The sequence below is a fragment of the Pyxicephalus adspersus genome, chromosome 5 (assembly GCF_032062135.1).
Source record: "Pyxicephalus adspersus chromosome 5, UCB_Pads_2.0, whole genome shotgun sequence".
Taxonomy (NCBI): domain Eukaryota; kingdom Metazoa; phylum Chordata; class Amphibia; order Anura; family Pyxicephalidae; genus Pyxicephalus; species Pyxicephalus adspersus.
The window spans coordinates 27,444,169-27,467,105 of NC_092862.1; the positions used below are offsets into that span (position 1 = coordinate 27,444,169).

The window sequence follows — 22,937 nt, forward strand, 5'->3', positions numbered from 1 at the left end:
CCAAGAACAAAAACTCCAGCTAGAAAGCTACCAGCTTATTCATAAAACACAAGCCCTCCACTCCTATCTTCTATTTCTGAAACCCTAATAGTTGTGATTTTAAAGCTCGGGAAAGATGCTATAGAATGTGGATTATTACCAAAATCAGTGTAGTTATCACTTTCTAAGTGAAATTTCTTTTAGTTTAGTAAATGTGGTGAAACTTTAGTTTTAAGAATACTAAATTAATCAGGAATTCCTTTACATTTGCAAAATGTTTTTGTGCAACTTATTTAGAGTAATAAAAACCTTATACTCTTTATTTATGGATTTATAGAGCACTGATACCTTCTGTAAAGCTTTACATATCACTGTCTGTCCTTTAGGGGAGCTCACAATCTAGTATCTCTACAATAGTAATATGTTGTTAACATAGCCTAAGGCCAATTTTGAGAGAAGCCAAATAACCAACATGCATTGTATCAGATGTTGGAGGAAACTGGAGTGCCCAGAGGAAATTCATGACCATAACACAGAAACTTTATGCAAATGCATTGGCTGAGATTTGAACCTGTGACACTAGTACTGCAAGGCAAGTGAGCCATTATGCTGCCCTTCTTTTTTTGTTTTTATATACATATTTAGCATTTTTTTCTTTAAATTCTTTTTATTATTTATTTATATATATTTATTTATTTTAATTCTTATTATTACTTAATTCTTATCAAAACTGATCTTTCTTTTGAGGAAAAAACTCATCAACACTATAAGTGGTCTGTGAATTTGTGCAAATACAATTTCAAAAGAAGTATAATGAAAAGGCATAAAATTCTGATGTGAATGAAATGACTTCTGTAGGATGAATGACAAGGGAATAACTTTTCTTAATACATTTCAACCCATCCAGAAGTCAAATCCTCTACAGCACCGGAATGAATAATCTGAGAATGAATAGAGCCTTTTTGTACAAGTAGATTCTAATAACAAACATTTCCAGTATCAGCTATTGGTGTCACAGTAGCACAATATAGGAGTGGGAATCCACATGCCAGATAGGCAACAAATGATTTAGAGGATTAAAAATAAATATTGTTTAGGCGGAATAAATATTCTTCCAGGATAGGAAGAAAACTTTCAATCTTTTCTTTGGAACAGAGCATTATTAGCAGAAATTATGGCTTGCTTTAAGTCAAAGAAAATAAGTTTTGAAAAGCAATTTATTAGCATAATACAGAAAAAGCCTTTGAAAGCTTTTCATGGAGAGGCAAAATAGATAAACCTGATAATGGTGTGTACTCACAGAAGGCTGTAAACTCATAGCACTATTTATAAAAGGACAAGGGGTAATGCAAGCTTTAGTGATCAGCAAGTATAGTAAACACCCCATAACTCCTTACAATTGAAAAGGAACAAACATATTGGCTTTTGCCTAAAGGAAAATAATAATGGTGTCAGGTCAAACTGTAGATTTATTTTTTTTTTATTTTTATATTTATATATTATTTTTATTATTTATATAACATTTTTACTTTACATTTTTAATGTAGAGTGTATCCACAACAATTGTGTCACAACCCAATGTCAATTTTCTATCAAGAGAAGAAAATGGTTTTAATGCTTTAAAACCATATCTCTCAAATTGAAGATATTACATACCATATAGAAAATGGAGATGGGTGAGTGAAGAGAAGCAAATCGATCCTCTGGATTATACTGTTGTTAACAACAAGACCTTTTTCAGCAGTGAGGCTAAAGGTAGCCTGGTTAACATGAGATAAGGTGCATAAAGATCTCAATGCTAAAATACACAATTACATGGATGAACTTAAGGAAAAACAAAAGTGCAAAATATTCTACAAACATGCATATAACTTGTATATGCTCTGAATATAAAATGAAATTTTATTTCCATTTTACCTCCACCAATTCATGGTAACAAAGTGTCTAGACAGCCTTATATCCTGATGGCAAATTAAAGCAGAACCATATGTTACAAATAAAAACTTGTGACCAAGCATTGCCTGCCCTTTCTTTAATAAAATAAATGTACCTGCCTGTTTGCAATTTTTTAGGCGACAATTCAGGTGACATCTTCATCTGGTCCTCTTTTGGGTATCTGATCTCTGGCTATTTTCTGGGCCAAGCCCTGATGACATAACCCCTGGCATTCTATACTGAGCTGCGTGTACTAAAGAAAAACTGCTAACCGCTAAGGTAGGTAAGTATATTTTATTGCAGAAGGGACATTACCTGCAATAAAAACCCTGTTTGCATGCAACTTTTCATGGAACTCTAAAGATCCACTATTAATAATCTTTCCAGGCCTCTGGACAAACATGTTACTAGAAACTAGTTTATGTTTATGAAAAAATTTATGGCCTAGCTGCTGTCAAATCCATTTTTCTGGATCTTAATATGGTGAGAAAGGGTGAGATTACCCCTTTATAAACAGTTTTCATCCGACTTTTACCCTAAAAGTACACATTTTTTCACATTGGATTCAATTATAAAAAATGAATCATGTGTTAAAGCTGATCCACACCTTTTCTAATGAAATCCAATGTAAAATATGAGTACATTCAAAGTTGAGTGAAACTTGGGTAAAACATTTCTAAAAAAAACTCTGAAAAAATTCATAGGTTTTAACTTTAAAAAAAAAATTCCAACTGGATTTTGTCTTTAATAATAAATAAGGCTGCTCAGATCCATTAGATACAGCTTAGGTTCATAACTGTCAATGTAAATCAGATGATTTTGGTTGAAATGTGTGATTTCTTTTTGTATATACATTGAAATAATCAAATTTCTATATATTTTGTACACAAATCGGATTGCATATGCTTGGATTATTAAACTGACAAAGTCAATTCAAAAATGAAATCATGTGTGAAAGAAAATTATTATGCCAACTCCATATTTCACTGTATACTTTCAGTGTGCATAAAATTGTTTGTTTCAATCCACTAGAGCATCAAATAGATTTTATTATTCATTACAATGAGAGATGATTTTTATTTTAACCCTATTATCATCTAACAGTTCTGCACGAATGATCCTATACCTTGTAAAATGTTTATGAATGACTATTGCTGCAAATGTTGGACACATCACTGCGACTGGCAACTTTGAATTGTAGTCTGAGGACTTTTCCTATACCAACATCTACATGCAACCCTCCAAAAGGAAAGTGCTTGTGTATTAGAATGGGAATATCTGAAGTACACTGGCAATGGAAAGGCAGAAAGGCAGAGACCACTTGGATCACAGGGCACTTAACTACAGCAAAATAGCTGGTGAAAATAAATATGATTAATACCATAAACAACTGTTTCTAGAATATATCCATTTATCTTTCAGTCCTGTAATGCTAAATAAAGAAGTATTTATATAGGGGCTACAAGAGGCTACAATCCAGCTCACCCCTTCCACCTTCTAGTCCACCTATTTCATGGTTCAGGTAGGTCATCTAATGTGAAAGGTCCCCTTTTTTTTGGATTTTCTGCTGGCGGTCCTTAATGAGGCATGGAATGGCAGTGATATGCTGATTCTCTGTACCATTGTATGAGGGTGCAAAGAAGGGGTGATACCCCCTCAGAGGGTGGGTAAAACCTTGCACTCAACCAAAAAATAAAAAAATAAACGGAAAGGGGAAAAGAATTACAATGGGGGACACCTATAGAGAAAAGTAAATATTGCAGCTTTTTGTGTTATACCCCTGCAAAGGATTATTAAAAAAAATCTCTAAAAATTTACTTTACTTTTATTTGGTGTTAAACCATATTCTGTTGCAATGCTGCAAATATTGCATAACACATGTAATTTCTTTGATAAACTGCTGTCGTAGAAAGCAAAATCCATTGTTGTGCATTTTTAGTTGAGGATTTACTAAGCAAACACTTACATTTAGAGCCCGATGAAGAAGAGGCAGACCGCGATGCTCCTTTCAATGAGAAGACTCCTTTTCCTCTGCGTGTTGCTGGCACAGTTATTCTGGGACGTTTCAGTGGAATGACGGCACGAGGTGGAGGAGGAACACGTCCATGTCCATAATCAAACAACCTGAAAAATAAAATATCATATGATTATTTACAGTTGAAATGTTTACAGTGGTATTTTAACAAATGATCATCAAAATTAAAGTCTACTAAATAAAAATGGGGTGTAGCCAGGTACACACACTAAAAACCACCTACGTCACTGTAATGTCATCTTGGCAAAAGTAAAAAATTAAAAATAATTTACAGTATAAAAAAGCTCACACTATTTTTCATATCCTTACTCCATGGTATAGGGCTGTTTTTATTGATTATTTTACTAATTTATGGCAGCTATCTGTTTACAAAGCCAATAGCCCACCAAAGTAAAAATTGAACACATCAGATTCTCAATGCAATCATGTCGATCAGTGAAAATGATAAATTTCATCTTTGGAACAGAATTCAAAACCTTATTGGTTGTCTGTAGATGTTCACGTAATCGTAAAGACTGAAGGTCTCTGAGTCTCTGTCTTTTAGTTTCCTGTTAAATAGAACCTGATTGTACAATTGGTCACCAGCTACTTCTATATATATATAATATGTATTATATATATTAATGTATTTATATATATATATGTTACTATCTATATCCCTATCAGGGGGTTTTCCCCTCAAAAAGTCATAATCTCTCCATCAACAGAGCTCACACAAATTTTATTAATGTGAGGAAGGGTTATAGTTTATAACATTTATTAATACTTTCATGTCCCGGTGTCCACTCCTACTTCTTGAAAGAGCATTGCAGGGTACAAATAAGAAAATCCCCCCACCCTCCCAATAGAAGACACGTGTAGTGCTAAAAAAAATTGACACAAGTTCCTAATTTTAGCCAGAAACCATTGAAGTCTTATTTTGTTCTATGCACACAGTAAGACCAATCTGGGTCTTAACCAGTGCCAGCCAAGAGGCCACAAAACCTGCCCTGGGTCTTCCAACTTCAACCAATCACATGTTTTTGGTAATGTTTACTTGATTTCACATTTACTCTTTTTTTAGTATTACGAAGATTGACGAAAAAATGTTTTACGTGACTGGAATGAATTACCACTAGTCTTGAACCATTACAGAATAATTGTAATATTCTACTAGATCAGCATTTCTCGACCTTTTTTAATGTGGGGGAACTTCTTTATATAACTTTTAGGTCTTCAGGGCACCTCTGCTACAAATACTTTATCCACATTTCACAGTACATTAGCATGGTGGTCAGAAGAAAGAAGGTCTCTAACACTGTTGGTCAGTGGAATGTCACCCTTACAAATAACCAAAAAGATCATTGGTGTCATTGGTAACTAACCTGAGAGGTGCAAATAGCTCAAGGCTCAAGGAACCCCTAGCAACCTCTGAAGGAATTCTGGTTGAGAAACACTGTACTAGAAGATACCTGATCAGTCATCTTACACAAGTAAAGGTATGACTCAAACTAAAAGTAATTTTAAATTTTTCTTTAATGTGTAACCACTCTACCTCATCATGCGACTTCTCCTTCTTAGCATATCATAGCTAAGTGGGTCTGAACTGTTATTTAAATCTCAGCACCCATAATAGTTGTGTATCTACTATGATGCACTGAAAGGTATGGACAGAGATACATCATTTTTGAGATACTGTTAAGTTGTTCATTCACATAGCCTGACTAAAGCACCAAGGAGGTGCACTATCTTTTTAAATGCAATGCACCGCAACACACAGCAGTGCATTACTGCACATTGCAGTGCATTATAACACAGGTTTCCTAGTAAGGTACATTGATTTACACATTTTCAAATTAAATACAATGTGAAAAACATGTTAATTTTTAAATGATAAAGCTTTGGTGCAAAAATTATTAGTCATATTTGTTTTTGCTAAGAAGATATTTTTGCCATACAAATTATTGTAACCTCTAAAGGTGCATTTCTATGGTGAAAATCTTGTTTCTAAATATATTTGTAATTATATATGTGCATGGAGCAGCCTCATTCTCATATTGGGCTTGATTTATTAAAGCTTTCAAAGACCAGAGACCATGTGACTGCCAGTGCTTTGCCTTTAGATCACCTCGGTAAATAGGCAGTAGCAGTTTTTATTTATCATGGCAATAAATAAATTATTTCTTCACATACTTATTTCTGATGAATTTTGGTATTGGGCAAATCTGATATGTTCCACTTGGTTCATTTATGGTTTTAAAACCAGGCTCCTTCTACTGGCCAGTTGTTCCACTGTTTGGGAGATTTTCTAGAACATTTGGTCATGGAGAATACATTGCCATTGAGACAGGTGGAAATGTTGAAGAAGTCCAACAACAGAAGTGTTTTAAAATCTAGCCAAATCTTTTTCTTTCCTTTTGAATTAAATGGGGAAGGGTAGGTCATATTTTTACTGCTATATGCTGCTTACAACTTAGCTAAACAGGAAGTAAGGGGACATCAGCAATGCCAGCAATAAAAAGCTAACACATAACCACTCAGACAACACAGCACTAAAAGATTTTGTAGATTTGCACTGTATTACAGGATGTTAAAATAAAAAGGTCCTTTAAAGGTATAACAAGATATGACTAATGACAATCAGCAAAGCTTTGAAATACAAGCCTTTGAATTTAGGACAATCTAAGATTGCAACGGCTTCTGCTCAGTCTTGTAGATAAAGTAATTGCACATCAGTAATATGCATACCAGCTTACAAATTAAAATCAAGACTCTGATTAGTTTTCTCATTACTTATATTGTTCCCACTCGTAACCTTTGCCAAGCTCTTCACACCCATGTGATCACACTACACAATATAAAACCAAGACTGTTATTGTTTACAGCCAGATCATTGTTTGCCCAGAAGTGATACATAATTGGAATACAAGAACCAGTCTTTCCTCCCAATACACACTACATTTGATTTTTAGGGACCATTAAATCCAAAATGCTAACTGATAAATGATAAAAAAAGCATTTTTTTATCAGAATGCTACAGATTTACAAAGCATTTGGTATTATGTTAGGAGCTTAAGCATAGAAATAGAAGGTTGCCATTACTTACCTAGAGTGGGAATTTAAAGGTACAGGCTGTGGGCATATGGATCATTAACCTGAAGTCAGTGGAAGATCTTTTTTTTTCTTTACAATCTTGTTAAAACTAGTTTTACGTTTAAACATTACACATATCTTGACAAAAAATTTGAATTCCAAAATACGTATATGAAGAAAATTAGAAAATTGTTTTCATAATTACCTACATCCTACTTCCTACCTTACCTAGATGATGTGTCTACTTCTGTTTCAGTATAAACATTCTCCCATCTTTCCACCCACCTTTTCCTCCATCTACCCCATCTCCCTCATTCCTTCATGTGACACGCCATTCTCTTACCATTTACCTTTTATCCTCTCTGATGTCAAGGGTTAGGTTTTATCTCCTATACCCAAAACCCACGTCCCGATGACACCCTGGGTATGCTGGCAACATACAATAGACCAGGATTAAAAGTAAAACCTGCATGTGAGGGCTTACATTTCTAAAGTAGGGTATAGGCAGGAGTGATGTACTGTCCTTTCCAATTGTGATCCTGCTGCCAGAAGATGAAATAGCAGCTATGAAACAAAAAGTGGTGGGGACAATTCAGTTACAAAGAAAGTGCTCAATGCACCAATAGTCAAGCAAAAATGCAGATTAAGACTTACAGTGAAGGCAGATTATATAGACCTTCCTACTGCATACTTTTTACAGGTTAGTAGCTCAACTAGTAAAAATAGGATGGTCACCATGACAAGCCAGGGAACTAGCAATTCCCCAGAGGAGAGTATAGTGATGTCAGCTTCAGGTTTCTCCCATTTTTCCTTTCTTCTGTCCATGTGATTGCCAGCACTCCCATTAAATAATGTATAATCATCCCAATTTCAGAAGCTAAAGGATGCTATAAAAGGCATCTAGGAGGCTTCTCAAAGCGACTGAAGGTTTATGTTACAATGCATCAGCATTTTCTTCTATTGGCAAGAAAATTCACTCTTTGCTGGCAAGTGCCTCACCGAATGACACATGAGCACCTATCTTTGCATCAATACTCTATATGACTAGAATAGTATAATGATGCAACCAGGGAATGAAGTCCATGACAGACCGGGCTCAAGGGAGGCAAGTTAACGGAAAAAGATCTGACACTAAATGAAATGACAAAAAGAGTGCACAGCAGCACAGTAGTGGCCATGTTACTGTATCATCCTAAGAAGGTATTCTATATATATAGCATTATAATATAGGTATTATAATAGAGGTTCACCAAATCATTATATATCCAGTAGTACTTAATCACATTGAACCAGACTTGATATTGTAATGATGAAGACATTTCACAACTCTCCAAGCTGCTTCATTAGGTGTTTCCCAGTGCTGAGATATTTCATATTTTGAAGATATAAGAAGAGCAGCTTGGAGAAGCTGTGGAACATCCTCAACATTGGAAGAACAACTTCAGTTAAATGTCACTAACTACCACTAGATATTCTATACACAATTTTTTTGTTGATGTCACTAGATCTTTGGAGTGCTATTGACTTTATATTAATCTGAATTCACATCTGGTGTCATTTTAAGCACCCTCTAATAAAAAAGCCATAATCTATATGGTATACATCCTTACAATAAAGGTGTTAGCAACAGGGAAGTGTTTATTTTTTATTCCCATAAAATCTGTGTAATTCCCTTAAGTACTGAAAAATTCAATAGCAAAGCCAAAATACATAAAAAATGAGTGGGTACAATACATTTTTGTACATTCAGCTGCTCCCACGAGGCTCATGCTAGATAGTCTTTCTAGAGTACAGTACAAACAATGAGTGAATATGAATTTCTTCAACAGATCCAATGTACTTTTTATATCAGTATAGAAAGTGTCTAATACTTATGAATCATTGATGATTAAAAAATGTGGTGGGCCTATTTATTTTAATGGAAAGGGTACAGTTGCAAAATAAATCCCTGGAGATAAATTTAGTACCCTGAGACAATTTAGTAAAAGTAGAGCTTTGTGACTTCAAGGGAGTGGAACTATATCTTAATGTATTGAACTGAATGTGTATACGTATTTTTAGGATACCCACACTTATCCATTGCCTATATTCCCAAATGATAATGTATTTTAACTTCTATCCTCTTTTCCTATTTTCTTCTAATGCTGCTCTTGCCAGCAGCAATAATTTATTACCCAGAAGATACACACACAGAAGTTCATGGGAAAGTGCATTTCCAAATGTAAAGGAATTAAAAGTAATTCTTTACATAGAAGTTCTTGAGCTTGGCAGAGGCAGCATGTCAACCCACACACTCAGCTGCATTTATTTTTGATTGGCATGTGACAACTCTACAGAGCTCAGCTCATACCATATGCTTTTCAATTTTATAAAAGACGTGATGGAAGGAAAGATATATATGCATGGAGTGCTGTGGTGCTCATTTTTATTTCTGGATCTTATTAAACATATGGCTGGAACATTAAATCATTTTAATGTGGCGTCACTTGGGAAGCGCAGACAAATTAATTCTTTTTTTCTGTGCCAGTGTAGTTGCCCATTATTCATATTTAACACAGATAAGTGAATAGTTCCTTGGAGATACAATGTTTAATCAATGTTCAAGCAAATGTCTTCACCACAAATTAAAGCGTACCTAAACTCAGAAATTTCACTTTACATAAAAGGGTAGACAATCCTTTTATGTTTAGTAAAAATTCTGTTTTTTTTTTTTTTTTACAGCACCACCCCCCCAATTCTCGATCACCTAGGCAATCCCGGGGAGTGCAAAGCCTCTCGGGATACCTACGTCAGGCATCTGGGAGGCTGCTAGGTGCTCCATCAGGGCATGCTCGGGCATACGCAGAAGGAACCGATCTCACACATGCGCAACCAACCTCACCGGATCTCTCTAGGAAGAAGAATCGGTAAGAAGAGATGAGGATGGCGGCACCTGGCGCGCCAGCTTGCGGATGGATGGCGGGATGACGGGGGACCCATTGGAAGAGATGGATGGATTGGACTGCCCTGCGAGATTGAAGGTAAGTTGATTTTTTTTGGGTTTAGTTCCTCCTTAATAAAAAAAATATGTTTTGGATTTTTTTTTAAAATGACTATTTTTTTAAATTATACATATAATTCCCAGATTGAAGCTGAACTTAAGGATAAGCAGATATTGTCTAAATATAAAAAGAATGTCTGTTGTCTGTTTTTTATCTTGTGCAGCAATCCAGCAGTTCCTGCTTTCTCTCTTTTGCAGGGGGACTGGTCTTGTATCCACTTACCTATGTAGAATTCTGCAAGTAGCCTGTAGTGGGTGAGTTTGCCTCCTCTGTGATGGCGCTGATACTTTTATATGGTAATATCCAGGTTCACAATTGTGTTTGGCACACACAAAATAAATTTATATTCTCTGTGGCTATTAAGATATACATTTAATTTTTATGCCCAGAGTTAAGAGCTCCAAAATAAACATCTACAGCATCATGGTATGAACAGCTGTCTATGAATAATGATGCAACTAAAAATCTGTCCTATATATATATAATGGTGTTCAGGAACATATAACCAAACAACACAATTTAGTTTACTTTTTTCGCTTTGCCCAGTCACTTCTACATGTTTAAAGCTGTGTTCTAAGCAGCTATATGCCCATCAAAAATTACATATAAAAACTGTTTTTTTAGTGTATTATGGCTAATGTGGGTAAAAGAACTATTTGTAGATGTAAAGCAATATTGAAATGGATACCATCAGAATGGCAAATATAATAAAGCTTGGAGATGGGAGACTTGGGGAGAGAGGGCAAGTGTCAAAAAGGATTACCAGTTATTCTGCATTAACAGGCCTGATAATAGGAAATAATTTTGAAACAGGAAAAAACAACTTGGGTTCCACTTTTAGAATAAAATTCTATTACCATCTCCCATTCACATAAGCTGCATAATTACTTATAGGTTGTTCTGGATAAATTGCCCTACCATGAAAAGCTACATGATCCTGATCAGTAGATTGGTGTGTTGGGCATGTATTTTATGGTACACTAAATAGTACTGAAAGCCATCTGAAAACAATATTTAGGTGTTAGTAATGGCTGCATTTGTAGGAAGACATTATAATTCACTTTTGTGATTTATTGCTCTGGCTCGATGGGTTTTACTATTGGGAGGTTGAAAATCTTTTCTGAATTCCCTATGTTCTTTTGTTTCGAGTGGTTAAAGATTCATGGATTCATACACAGGAACAAAAAAATCAGAAAGGAAGATTAGGAATAACGACTTTCCCTCAAGCATTCATATCATGAAAGAGAACATGTTTAATGTCCTAAGGTGTGACTGTAGGGTATTTTCAGTGCATTATTTTTGTAAAATTTACCTAAAGGCAATTTTTGGCTATTTTGTGGCCATAAAAATGACTATTATAGTACCTGTCTTAGACTACGTAATTAACATCCTTCCTGGATGACCACTGAGTTAAAACGAGTTACAGCATAAGATACAGCACTGTCCAGACATAGACTTTGTTAAAAATGAAGGATAATAAAATATAATCACTGTTAAGCAATATAAGTACATTTCTAGGCATAAAAAACATCTTTTTGTTTTGATTAGAGTAGTGAAAGGTTAGATTGCTTATCAAGGTTTTATGTCTATATATGTCCCCACTGGGGAGACTCAACCATTTTCACCTAAACAGAAAATGAAGGAAGATTTAAGGTTTTCCCAGAACAAATAGTGAAGGGAAAAGGTTAATCTAATACCTAAACAAAATATTAAGACCAATAAATAACAGATTTTAAACTTGCAATTTGTAGCCTATGTCCCCTCACTTTCCATGTGGTAACCTTAACATAGGCAGGATTCTCTCTATTAATGGCAAACAGCAAAAAAACACATTTTAGTTTAGTGGGAAAAACTCGTTCCTATTTTTGGTTTCTTTCTTAGCCCCATGTATGCTAAGATGCTCACCAAGGGGGCCTAAGACTTTTATTAAAGATAGCCTATCATTTTACACCTATATGGTGTGCAAATATTAAAACATTTGTATAGTCAGAAGGTGGGTGAGGTTACAGTGTGAACATGGCTTCATGATAAGGGTATTATTTCCAGGTGTCACAGTAACCTCAAGCAATTTTCCCATTAGGTGTTAGGGCTAGCAATGAAAATCCCCACCATAACTTCCAGTAATTGTTAGGGCCAGCAATAACACTAAGCCCAAGGACAGCACTGAATTAATTTCAACCAGGCCATCAGTAGCCTGCTATCCTTTACCATACCCCAGAAAAGACAGCCAGTGGGAGTTATTGCTTTATGTTAGAAATGTATAATTGCAAACAGTTCACCATCCTTGTTGAACCACACTATTTGCTCTGGCATTGCCTCTTCCATCAGGGTATCCTGCTCTTCCTTTCACTCAAAAACCAAAAGTCACCAGGTGGTAGTACTAACTGACAAAGGATATATGCAATGTCTATTTTGCAAAAATTAAAGCCCTTGTTTCTTCATCCAATGGTCAAAAAGGTTTGTTTATCCTCACGGAAGTCTGCCATAGAGTAGGTGGCAAGGATGGCTCCTTCCAAGGATGCAGCACCTACAAGTTCTGGACCTGTGATCACTGGAGAGTAGCTGCACATGGGTAAGTATGTGCCATATTTAGCAATAAAGTAATACAAACTTGCTGATTATATAAGAAGCTCACCACCCACCCACAAGTTTAGTTCTGCTTTATGCTGGGAATTGTATGGCTCGCACTAAAAGCCAATCAAACTGTGCTGGAGGAACAAGTAGTGTAAAAGGAACCTGCTCACAAATAATGAGATGATGAGCTATAAGCTTAGGTTCTTGTTACTCTTTCCTTGTTCAGTCACAAGCCAGGGGCATAACAACAGGTGTTAGTCCATGGTTTCATCTTTTAAGCTACAGCATATGAATGTAAAGGCTCTTAGATAAGTATCCCTACTCCATGCTAAGGTAAAGTGAATAATGTGTGTAAAGGCCGTATGAGAGTTAGGACAATGAAGGTTTTGGGGATAGATAGGCAGTCGTGTTGGGTGAAAATGGGGTGCAGTCTTTACATTGGAATGCTTGGAAGGTAATTTATTCTATCTTAACTATGTTTTAAGTGAAAATCACTGAGCTTTACCCGCAGAACATTTTCCTATTTACAAATGTGTTATGATAATAGAGTTTTTCCATAGAGGAGCAATGACAAAAAAACAAGATTGATTTCCGTGTGCCCTGGAATTCATCTACTTTAATACTCGCATACACTGAATTGTTAAGATTAGACAGACAATCCAAACAATAATCTATATGTTGATGAGCCATTTAATGAAACCAATATTATTTATGAAAAAAATGAATAGGGTTTGAAGAAGAGAAAATAGCCTGGAAGTGAATAACTGCAGCAAAAAATTAATGCATGAATTTAAATCCTCTGTCAAGTTAATTACATATTATCTAGATAACTGCTATCAGCAAACGACACAGTGACTTGTTAGCAACGAAATGTGAAAAGACTTCAGAATTACATTTCAGGGATATTAACTCCTAAGTAGCTCTTAGCTCATGTAATGACAAAATTCTTATGAAAAATACTTGTTCGGTTTTTCTGATAACCCATGCACTGAGCTGATACTGAAAATTACATTCTAGAAAAACAAGGAGCCACATTTGATGAAATATAACCTTTATACTGCAAGATCTTATTGTAGGTTTAGATTTATTACATAGGGAATTTGACTACTGGACATATTTATGAATTGTTTTCAGTAAAAATGTAGGGATACTAAAGATTTATTTTCAAAGCTGCTGTCAAGGCAAAAAAATAATTCAACTTTCTCCACCCCAATCTGTGACTGGACAGTTAAAAGAGCTACAACAGACTAGAAATGTTATCCTCCTACTTTGTTCTCCTGTCGCCATGTTCCTTGTTAGCACATTTGCATCTAAAATACATTTTATGATTTATTTTATCATAATTTATTGGTGTTTCTGCTGGAATTCAGCTTTAAAGATAAAATAATAAATTACGGAGCACTAAATATGCAAGTTGGTGCAGTGGTAAGTGAGCCCAAACGTGTTTAGAAGGTTCAACAAAGGAAGCAATGGCAAATCATGTGAAGGAGACTGGAATATCATAAATATCGTGAAGGTTATCTAGACCTGGATTTCTTTTCCTTTTTGGGAAATGTTGCAAATAAATATGCTTTGTAAAAAAATATCCTGTGTATATTTGCCAGCACATATAAAGCACTAAATAAATATGTCCCCAGGAGGCCATTCCATGGCGTCAGTTTTAGGATACCTCTGTTGTATATCAAAGCTACCTCCTCCCTCATATTCATCTATTCATTCACTTCACTCCTCTGACATTTGACAGTACTTACACAGTCCTTAATTCTTAGAGCTGACTGAAGGAAAACTGTCACATTAGATGCATAGCCGACAATGAACACTATCGGCTAGACTTTAACTGAAAGTCAGCCCAAGAAAAGAAAAAACTCCAAAGGGAGAATTAATAAGTGATTTCAAAGTGACAGGTCTAACTGTCTAAACCTGCCACAATTCAAACTGAATATGGGATGAAAAAAATCCAAAAGATGTCTTTGGTGAAAACTGTATGTCAAAGGCTGAAGTAGGTGCAGAGAACTGAAATGTCTAGCTTGGCCCTGTACCCTTTCATCTCCCGAGCCCCTCATTGGTTACTGTGGCCCAAAAAATGCATGTCAGAGTAAATTAAAAAAATGTCCCAGCACATATCTGCAATACTTGCTCATTTCCTCTTGTTTGAAAAATATATAGACCCTGCAATTACATAAAAAACCCTCTGACCAGAAATCCTGGTATAGTATAATGGTTTTAGTGGCATATTAAGCAAAACAATAGTGAGTAAATCAAAGAAGATTTTTTTTTTTATGGTTTACAAACATTTTAAGGTACACTTCCATCCTATTCAATTAGCAGTGTTAGTTAGACACATTCATGTTGAATTGTGATGTAATGTTTGTAAACATTGTAATGTAAATATAATGTAAACATTTTTTACCACTCATCCAAATGGCTTGCTTAGCTCACGTGTCAGAAACATAATTAAGCATATGAATTGTTAAAACATTGGAGAAAGCATGGTAAATGACATGATATGTGGGTGATAGTGAATACAGTACGTGTCTTCCATCACTGGACTAGAAGTAGACCTTCAAAACCATCTGTCAGGGCAATGCCTTTAAAACAGCTTTCTTGATAATTAAACAACAATATAGACATAATTTGAACAAATAAAAAATGGGCCTCAATGGCACCACAGAGAAGGAATCAGGAAATTACAATAGGGTGATTTCACAAACTTGCTCACCTACCATGAGATCCTTGGAGCATTATCATCTGCATTGAGACATTCCATGGTGATTGGATTAAGGTAGCAAATTTACTTGTGTTACTTGGTTAAAATTACTGGGATATGTTCCTCGCACCGGTATAAGGTGAGAAAGCCAATTAGATGAGTGGTAAAACATCCTCAACATTACAGAACAAGTCTAGTTGGATGTGACTAGCTACATGTAACCATACCATATCTTGGATAAATGAGAACCCTTTAAAGAATCATTACGCAGGCTAAAGGGGTGGTGGAGGTAGACTTCTAAAGCAAAATTAACATTTGCAAGAAAAATATTTCTTTCCATATCACTGGATCTATATATCATTCTGAAATATGGTTTTCACTGAAGGTTTCTAATTCATATGTATTCTACTTTAACCACAAACAGGTTTCTGAAAAAAAATATATACTAGAGAGCCTACCCATGCTAGAAAGACATTATTACCCTGTTGCAAGACATATAAGACATAAGTATAGCTGGTCCTTGTTTCAAAGATGGGGCTGTTCCTTTATGGTGCCCAGATTATAGAGAATGACCTGTATGAGAGTATGAGAAGTCTTTATTTTGCATTGGGTTGACTTCTAAAAAATCTGGGATCCTTTTGGTTGGGGACATATTTTAAATAAAGTATTTGTTGGCCAGTACCTAGGGAAGTAGGGTTAGAAATTACAGCATCAAAACTCGACTTTTCTGTTTCTTTTTCTTTCTAGGAATCTATAGACATACATGGTTAGGTTAGCAAGAGACCTGCAGGGGGAAGCAAGTTTAGGGATGTTGAATAGAACCAAAGGGACCATTAACATAGAACTATGATACAAAAACAAATATAATGCAGTATCCAAAGCTTGCTAATCTCAATTCTTTTAGTGGGATGACAACACTGCATCTCCCTTATTGAATAGCCTGTATCACATTTGTATCGGTGTGCTTCCTAAAACTATAGCATGACTCCATGATGTCATAGAGACATGTGATTTGATTACAGGAGAGCCCTAAGCTTATACTTTGTCTTCATGCCACACTGCCCCAGACTGATAAAACCCAGAACCATCTGCTATAATTGACTTTGACAGCACTTGTGGAACACAGAATACAGAGATTATTCTCATCTTTTGTGATAAATACTGGATGAGGTGCAGGGGGACAGCAGTACGCAGTTTTGGAAGGATGTGTTAAAATAAAAATACACAGCCAAAAATTCTAGTGCCAAAATCAAAAAACAAGTATGTCATTTAACTGATGCCAGAAAGCTAAATCCCAAAATACTTGAAGTACAAAGAGAAAAAATTCTTAAAGCAACTCATCCACATGGAACTTTAAATTGGCTTATCAAACAATAATGGTGTCACAAGACTAAAATGAATACTAGAGGTGTACCAGTATACCATTTCTGTTGGAGGAGCATAGGGACTCACCGACCTACCACCAGCCCATAAATTTAAGTTTTATATATATAGTTTAATATATGTAATCAGTGAATGTTATGACATTTTAATCCTTATATTCTTGTTTTAAAATATTGTTTGGCAAGCCACTTCAAAGTCCCATTGGATGAGTTGAGTACAGAACTTCTATTTTATGTTTGACCTAGTGCCTAAACCAACCAACCAACGTCATTGTAGGAAAAGCATGCAGATTTGCTCGCACAGGTGATGAGCAGAAGAAGGAAAGGACCTGAAATGACATAACAGAGCTCATGTGTATGGCTTAGATCATCTTTTCCTGCCAATGCCCTGTGGCCAAAGAGAAATACAATTATACAAATATACAAAAATATCAATGGACAAGCAAATAACATTTCAGAAAATATTTTTGCATAACCAAGCTGAAAAGGAAAACATGTCCATCAAGGTGAACCTTTACTAAAAAAAAACATAAGCTTTACTATAATTTAAAATGTGTACTCACTGAGAATACACAATTGTTTCTCTTCATGCAATGTCAAACAAACTGCCTCAGAATAAATGTTCTCTTCATAGTCTTCTGAGGATTAAAATCCTTTTTAAAATTCATGTTTGATACTGATAAGTGCAGCATGAGGTCTCTGAGACATTAAAAACAAAGAACTACTGCGAGTGCTATTAAACTAATAGTATTTGGCAATTATCAAAGCTCCATTGTTCGAAAAGTAACAGTATTATCTTTTCAAGAACACATAGCTAGTACTTTTTATAACTGTTTGTCTGGAAAAATACATATCAGATCTAAATTCTAATGTATCATCGCTGCGGTTATTATTAAAGGAAGTGAGCCTGTCATAATTTCATTCTTTGAATTACAATTAGGCTTCAGCTTTATAAGGAGAGGAGGGCTCTGAGGAAAAGAATTCCAATGCATAGTGATGCCATAATATAGTATAGAAGAGTGTGTGAGAGTAATTTTTTTATGTTTTGGCTATTGTGGTGAGGGGTTAGACCAGTGTTTCATCAACCGGGGTTCTGTGGAACCCTTTGGTTCTTCCAGATACCGCTAGGGATTCCCTGAGCAATGAGCAGTTTGTGCCTCTCAGGTCAATTTAACTGACACCTGTGGGTATCTGTAAGAGTAACATTCTTCCCAAAGAATAACGATATATGAGGCATTCACCCCAATGACCACCATGCTAAAGCACCATGATCTAGGTATATCATAAATATTGGCAAGGGTTCCCATGTTAAAAAGGTTGTGAAAGGTTGGGATAGAACCTTTGCTAAGTTTTAACTGATGTATGTGTCCTCATTGCGTAGAATACTCTGTTTTTTTTAAAGGCCATTATTCCTGAGGCAGAAAGTGATAAAAAGAAAGTTGCTTGTCCAGCACAAGAAGACTTCCGTAGTGCATTCAAAACTGAAAAAATATCCCTTGACATACGCTTTAACTATAGACTATATTACACATGCATATGTACTCACATGTATAGTACTTTTAAAATCGCTACCACCCCTTGCCTTCAATACTGCCCCAATTCTCCAACTAAACAAAATTCCTCTCTCAAAGAACTGATAATGTCGCTAATTTACTAAAGCAGTTGAGAATCTTCATTTGTTACCCCCAAACACAATGCAGTTAATAATGAACACTAAAAACCTCTCGTATCTTTATACCCCCATAGACCAAAACAATTTTTACAGTTTTTTCTTTTATTATTTGATTTGATTTTTATTCAACATCCCCTGATAAGTTATTACTTATGACAGCAAAGTAATATGTACATGGTTTTCTTTTGGCAATACTGTTTGTAAAAATTATTTTTCAAGAAAAGTACAAAAACATGGTTTTCTCTACGTTAAAACAGACTGGTTTTAATGAGTAAAGTATAGATAAAATAGTTGTTACTGCAAATGGAAGTTATTTTTTTCTTGTATTTGTACTATTTAAAATTAAACTAAAATGATATTCTTGGAACATGGCAAAAATTATGCAAATTTCAATTTTTTTGTGCATTTTTGTATGATGCTATTTTGAAATGTTCCATAAAAAATAAAAAAAAATAATAATGTAAAATAGGCAAAAGGCGAAGCAGATGGTAAGGAATTATTTACCTAGGGCTGATTAGGGTTGATTGACAAAGGGTCAATAAGGTATATTTATAAGGTACAAGGTTTAAGGTTTATCAGAAATAGCTTTTTTTTGTGCTTTTTTATTTGTAGAAGTTGCCAAAAGTAAAATTTTCCAAATATTCCACTGAATGATCACTGCACATGGCTGTAGCAGTTATTATTTTATAAAGCAAAGGGCATATTATTTAGTGCATGTATTGGGGGAAAAGTTTTACTAAGTTTTAGCACATTGGATAACCTGTTTCAGTTTTTTACTCCTAACAATGGCTCTCTTAGAGAGATTTTTTTTCACTCTCTGTTACGAGAGGAAAAGAAAAACAGCCAGAGATGAAAAGCTCTGTTTATGCCTTTTCTAGTTCTTTTCTAGTCACAGAAGGCAGTGTTATTTCTGTCTGTGTTGTAGATGGAGATTTCATTTCAATCTTATCTGTTTAAACAACTACTACAACAGTATGAGAAAAACCTTCTAACACCCAAAGAGAAGTAAATAAGGCTACATACACACGTGCAATAATTGTCGTTGGAAAGGATCTTTCACGATCCTTTCCAATGGCAAACGACTGCAGGATGCATGAACAAGTGCTGTACATATAGCACATTTCTGCCCTATGGAGAGGGGAGGGGGAGAATGGTGGAGCAGCACCCGGCTGCATTCTCTCCTCTTCACTTCAATTACAATCGTTTCCATTACGATCGCCCATTGTCTGTGGATGCGCCAGGACGGTCGTTCAGGCGATAGACAACGAGCGCTGTACACACGCCAGATTCTTGTCCCATATTGGCCCTGAGCTGATTATTGGACGAGAACCATTGCAAGTGTGTACGTAGCCTAACAGATAGGGGATCCAAATCTTCCACAATCTGTTTCTAAACAAGAAAAGAATGGCCTGGGTTTAGAGAAAGTGGGTTAAATATTTGCGGCCAAAGATTGAGAACACTGAGCATCAGTATAAAAATACTGCACTGCAATACTAAGGAAAAAATTATGAGTTGAAGCTGAATAATGCAGCAGAAGCATGTTTTCTTATTTTTTACTTTAACACGTTATTTATTTTTATCTTCTTGTTTAGGCTGGAGTACTTCTTTGTAATCAAAATGTCATATAATAACTTGCCACTGCTTTCTCATTAAAAAGTACAAAAACATGAAATGACTCTTGTATTGTGCTGCTGTGTAGGACATTCCTCTAACAAAGACTAGACATTGCTGTTCTCTTTCTTTGTTCAGATTGATTGGACATGTACTTGCCCCCCCTGCAAACAGCTTGTATCAAGAAGGTCATCTGGACCTTACCCACACCTCTGCTGTCTGCATAGACTATACAGAACACGGCGATTGCATTAGCTTATCGAAATGATACCACAGTAAATTTGTGCCAAATCAAAGCAAAAATTTTAATAATATTATGTGTGACTTTTTGGGACAGGCATGTATATTTATTGTGGTTATTGAGGGATATATGTTTGTATATATTACAGCCATAGTTTAGCTTTATACATAGTAAAAACTGAAGGTGTAATTCAAGCTAAATGTGTATGTTATCCCCTCATTATGGTAACAGTTTTTCCTGCTAAATCTGTACACATTATTTATGGAGACAAGCCGGTAAGTTGATCATATTAATTTTTGAATCAATGATAATACTTGTACCTATCACAGTATATTATCACAAAGCAATTTGATATTAGCAAATTTTTAGTATATTTCTATCACTATATCCTCCTTCATCTCTTCTGAAAGTGTTAAGCTTGAGCAGAATGGTCTGTACTGTAGAAATAATGTTCTATAAATAGGAGAAAGGCTTGCTGAAATGATATATCTGTTCTTTAAAGTCTCACCGCTTTTCAGAATTGCCTTGCTAATATTTCACCATGAACTTGGCCATTGTCACAGAACAGAATCTGTTCTAGGCATTCTGCTCAGATACAAAGACATTCTCTTTACAAAACTAAGGATGTTGGATGTCAACTATCTCTATAACTGTCATTTTATCTAGTTATATGAAATATACTTTTCTGTGGGGAATCATTTTTCTTGTTGGAGAAGAAAGGAAAAGCGAGAGTACATAAAAATATAGAGGTACAACATTTGCTGAATTGTATTTTTTGCTCGGGTATGTACAATATTGCCAGCCGAACTATGAAGGCTTTACCTGACTTACATGAGAGCCTTGTAACACTTTATACAAGGTGAGTTAAAGCTTTTCTTTATTGTCTTTATTGTGTACAGTGCCAACAATAAGAATCTAGTAGCATCACTTAAAAATCCTTGTCCTTGCACAAAGTACAAAAGGCACAGGAAACTTTGATTTGAGCAAGCAGACATTAGATCCCAAATTAAACAGTGCCCAAGGTAAATAAGTGCATACAAACAAAGCAACTTTGCCTTTCAAATCACTAATTTATCAAAAAATATCAATAAATTGATATTGGTGCACTGTGGAAATGTATGCATCCTTAACCTCAAAAGCTAGCACTGTTTAAATGAAGATCTAATGTGTGTCTGTTTAAACATTTTGAAAAATATTAACAATTTACATGCATGACTGTCTGAGTGCAAACATAATGGGCTTCTATTAAATCTTAGTTTGTTAGTAGGAAATATGCTGCACATTCACACTTCTACAGTATTTTGGATACACTGGTTAAAGTGCTGAAAACCACTATGAACTACACATTTTTCTCATTTCAGTGGACTCAGCTTTTTCAGTATGCCAGTTCCTAAATACTTACAATGGTCCCCTATGCAAAAAAAGGTTTGGACTGCAATAATCACCTTTAAGCACAGAGCTGCAAATCCTCCCTCCCTCAGATCTGTGTTAATACTTCCACATTGACTGATGCCTGGAAGCCATAAAACATATCACACCCTAAGAATGCAGGTAGAAGAGAACCTGCCTTCAGATGGAGCTTTCAACACAGTGGCCCTGATTTATGAAAGATCTCCAAGGCTGGAGAGAATACACTTTCAGAAGTGAACTGGGTGATCCAGAAAATATGAAATGGATTTTTAAAAATAATTTTCTATTTGCTAGCAAATGTTTTGAATCCTAGACCAGATCCATTCCAGGTTTGCTGGATCACCCAGTTCACTTCTGAAAGTGTATTCTCTCAGGTCTTGGAGAGCTTTCATAAATCAGGGTCAATGCATCCATTCACAGTGTTCTTGTGTTCAACCCTGGATCATAATATCAGTGTGTTATTCTTCATTGGTGAGGACTTTCCATCGCAGAGAAGGGGTTAGAGAAAGACAACCTGGACTGTCAGGGGATTAGACCAACAACACACACAAAAAGGAAAATAATTAATTGCAAAAGGAATATAATATTGCCAGTGGGACCAAAATAAGATTGGTCTGCTAGGGTCTGGATCCCAGAAATGGGCTTTAATTCACCCAAATTAAACTGTGCTGCAGAAAAAAATAAACTCAATATGAGAGGAAAAATAGTGAGTGAGTGAAATAACATTTAAAAAAATCTGAAAATGACCTGAACTTCACTTGGCTAAGAAGACATATCAGTAAAGATGGACTCAGAAATCCTAATAAGCGGCAGTCTACAGTTGTCTTTGTAGTACTCATGTTATTCTGGGTCTTATATCTTACTAACTTCACAGCTCTAATTGTCCAGGGCCACAATTAATTATCCATCAAGTGCTATGCAATCCTTTATGAGCCCCCACACTAAGATGTAGGCTGTCTAACACAACTGCAAATGATGAAATAAACTGCAAATCCATTTCTAGTTATAACTCTTTGCTCTGTGTTCTACAAAAGCTTTGATAATGATTTAAAGCCTACATGATTGAAAATCAATTCATCCATTGTTCCTAAGAAGATGTTAAAGAAATAATCTGTGATTGATCATGAAGTTTAATGTTTCCAAAACCACACTATGTGGAGCATCTGTTTCTTGTAAACAAGAATAGCAAAAACTAGACATCTTAGGTAGGTGCCTCAAGGCTGGCAGGAATTATTATCAGTTTATCCTCAGTGTTCCCTAAAAAAGGTTTAGTTGTTG

General features: G+C 35.4%; 1 protein-coding gene across 8 annotated transcripts in view; it reads right to left on the reverse strand.

The window, feature by feature from the left end:
* Positions 1 to 22,937, reverse strand: part of RALYL (RALY RNA binding protein like) — a 373,375-nt gene that overhangs the window by 26,219 nt on the left and 324,219 nt on the right. For all 8 annotated transcript variants that reach the window (XM_072410992.1, XM_072410990.1, XM_072410986.1 and 5 more), the window contains one exon: positions 3,881 to 4,038. In XM_072410992.1, coding sequence (XP_072267093.1) covers positions 3,881 to 4,038 — 158 coding nt within the window. The remainder of the gene's footprint in view (positions 1 to 3,880; positions 4,039 to 22,937) is intronic.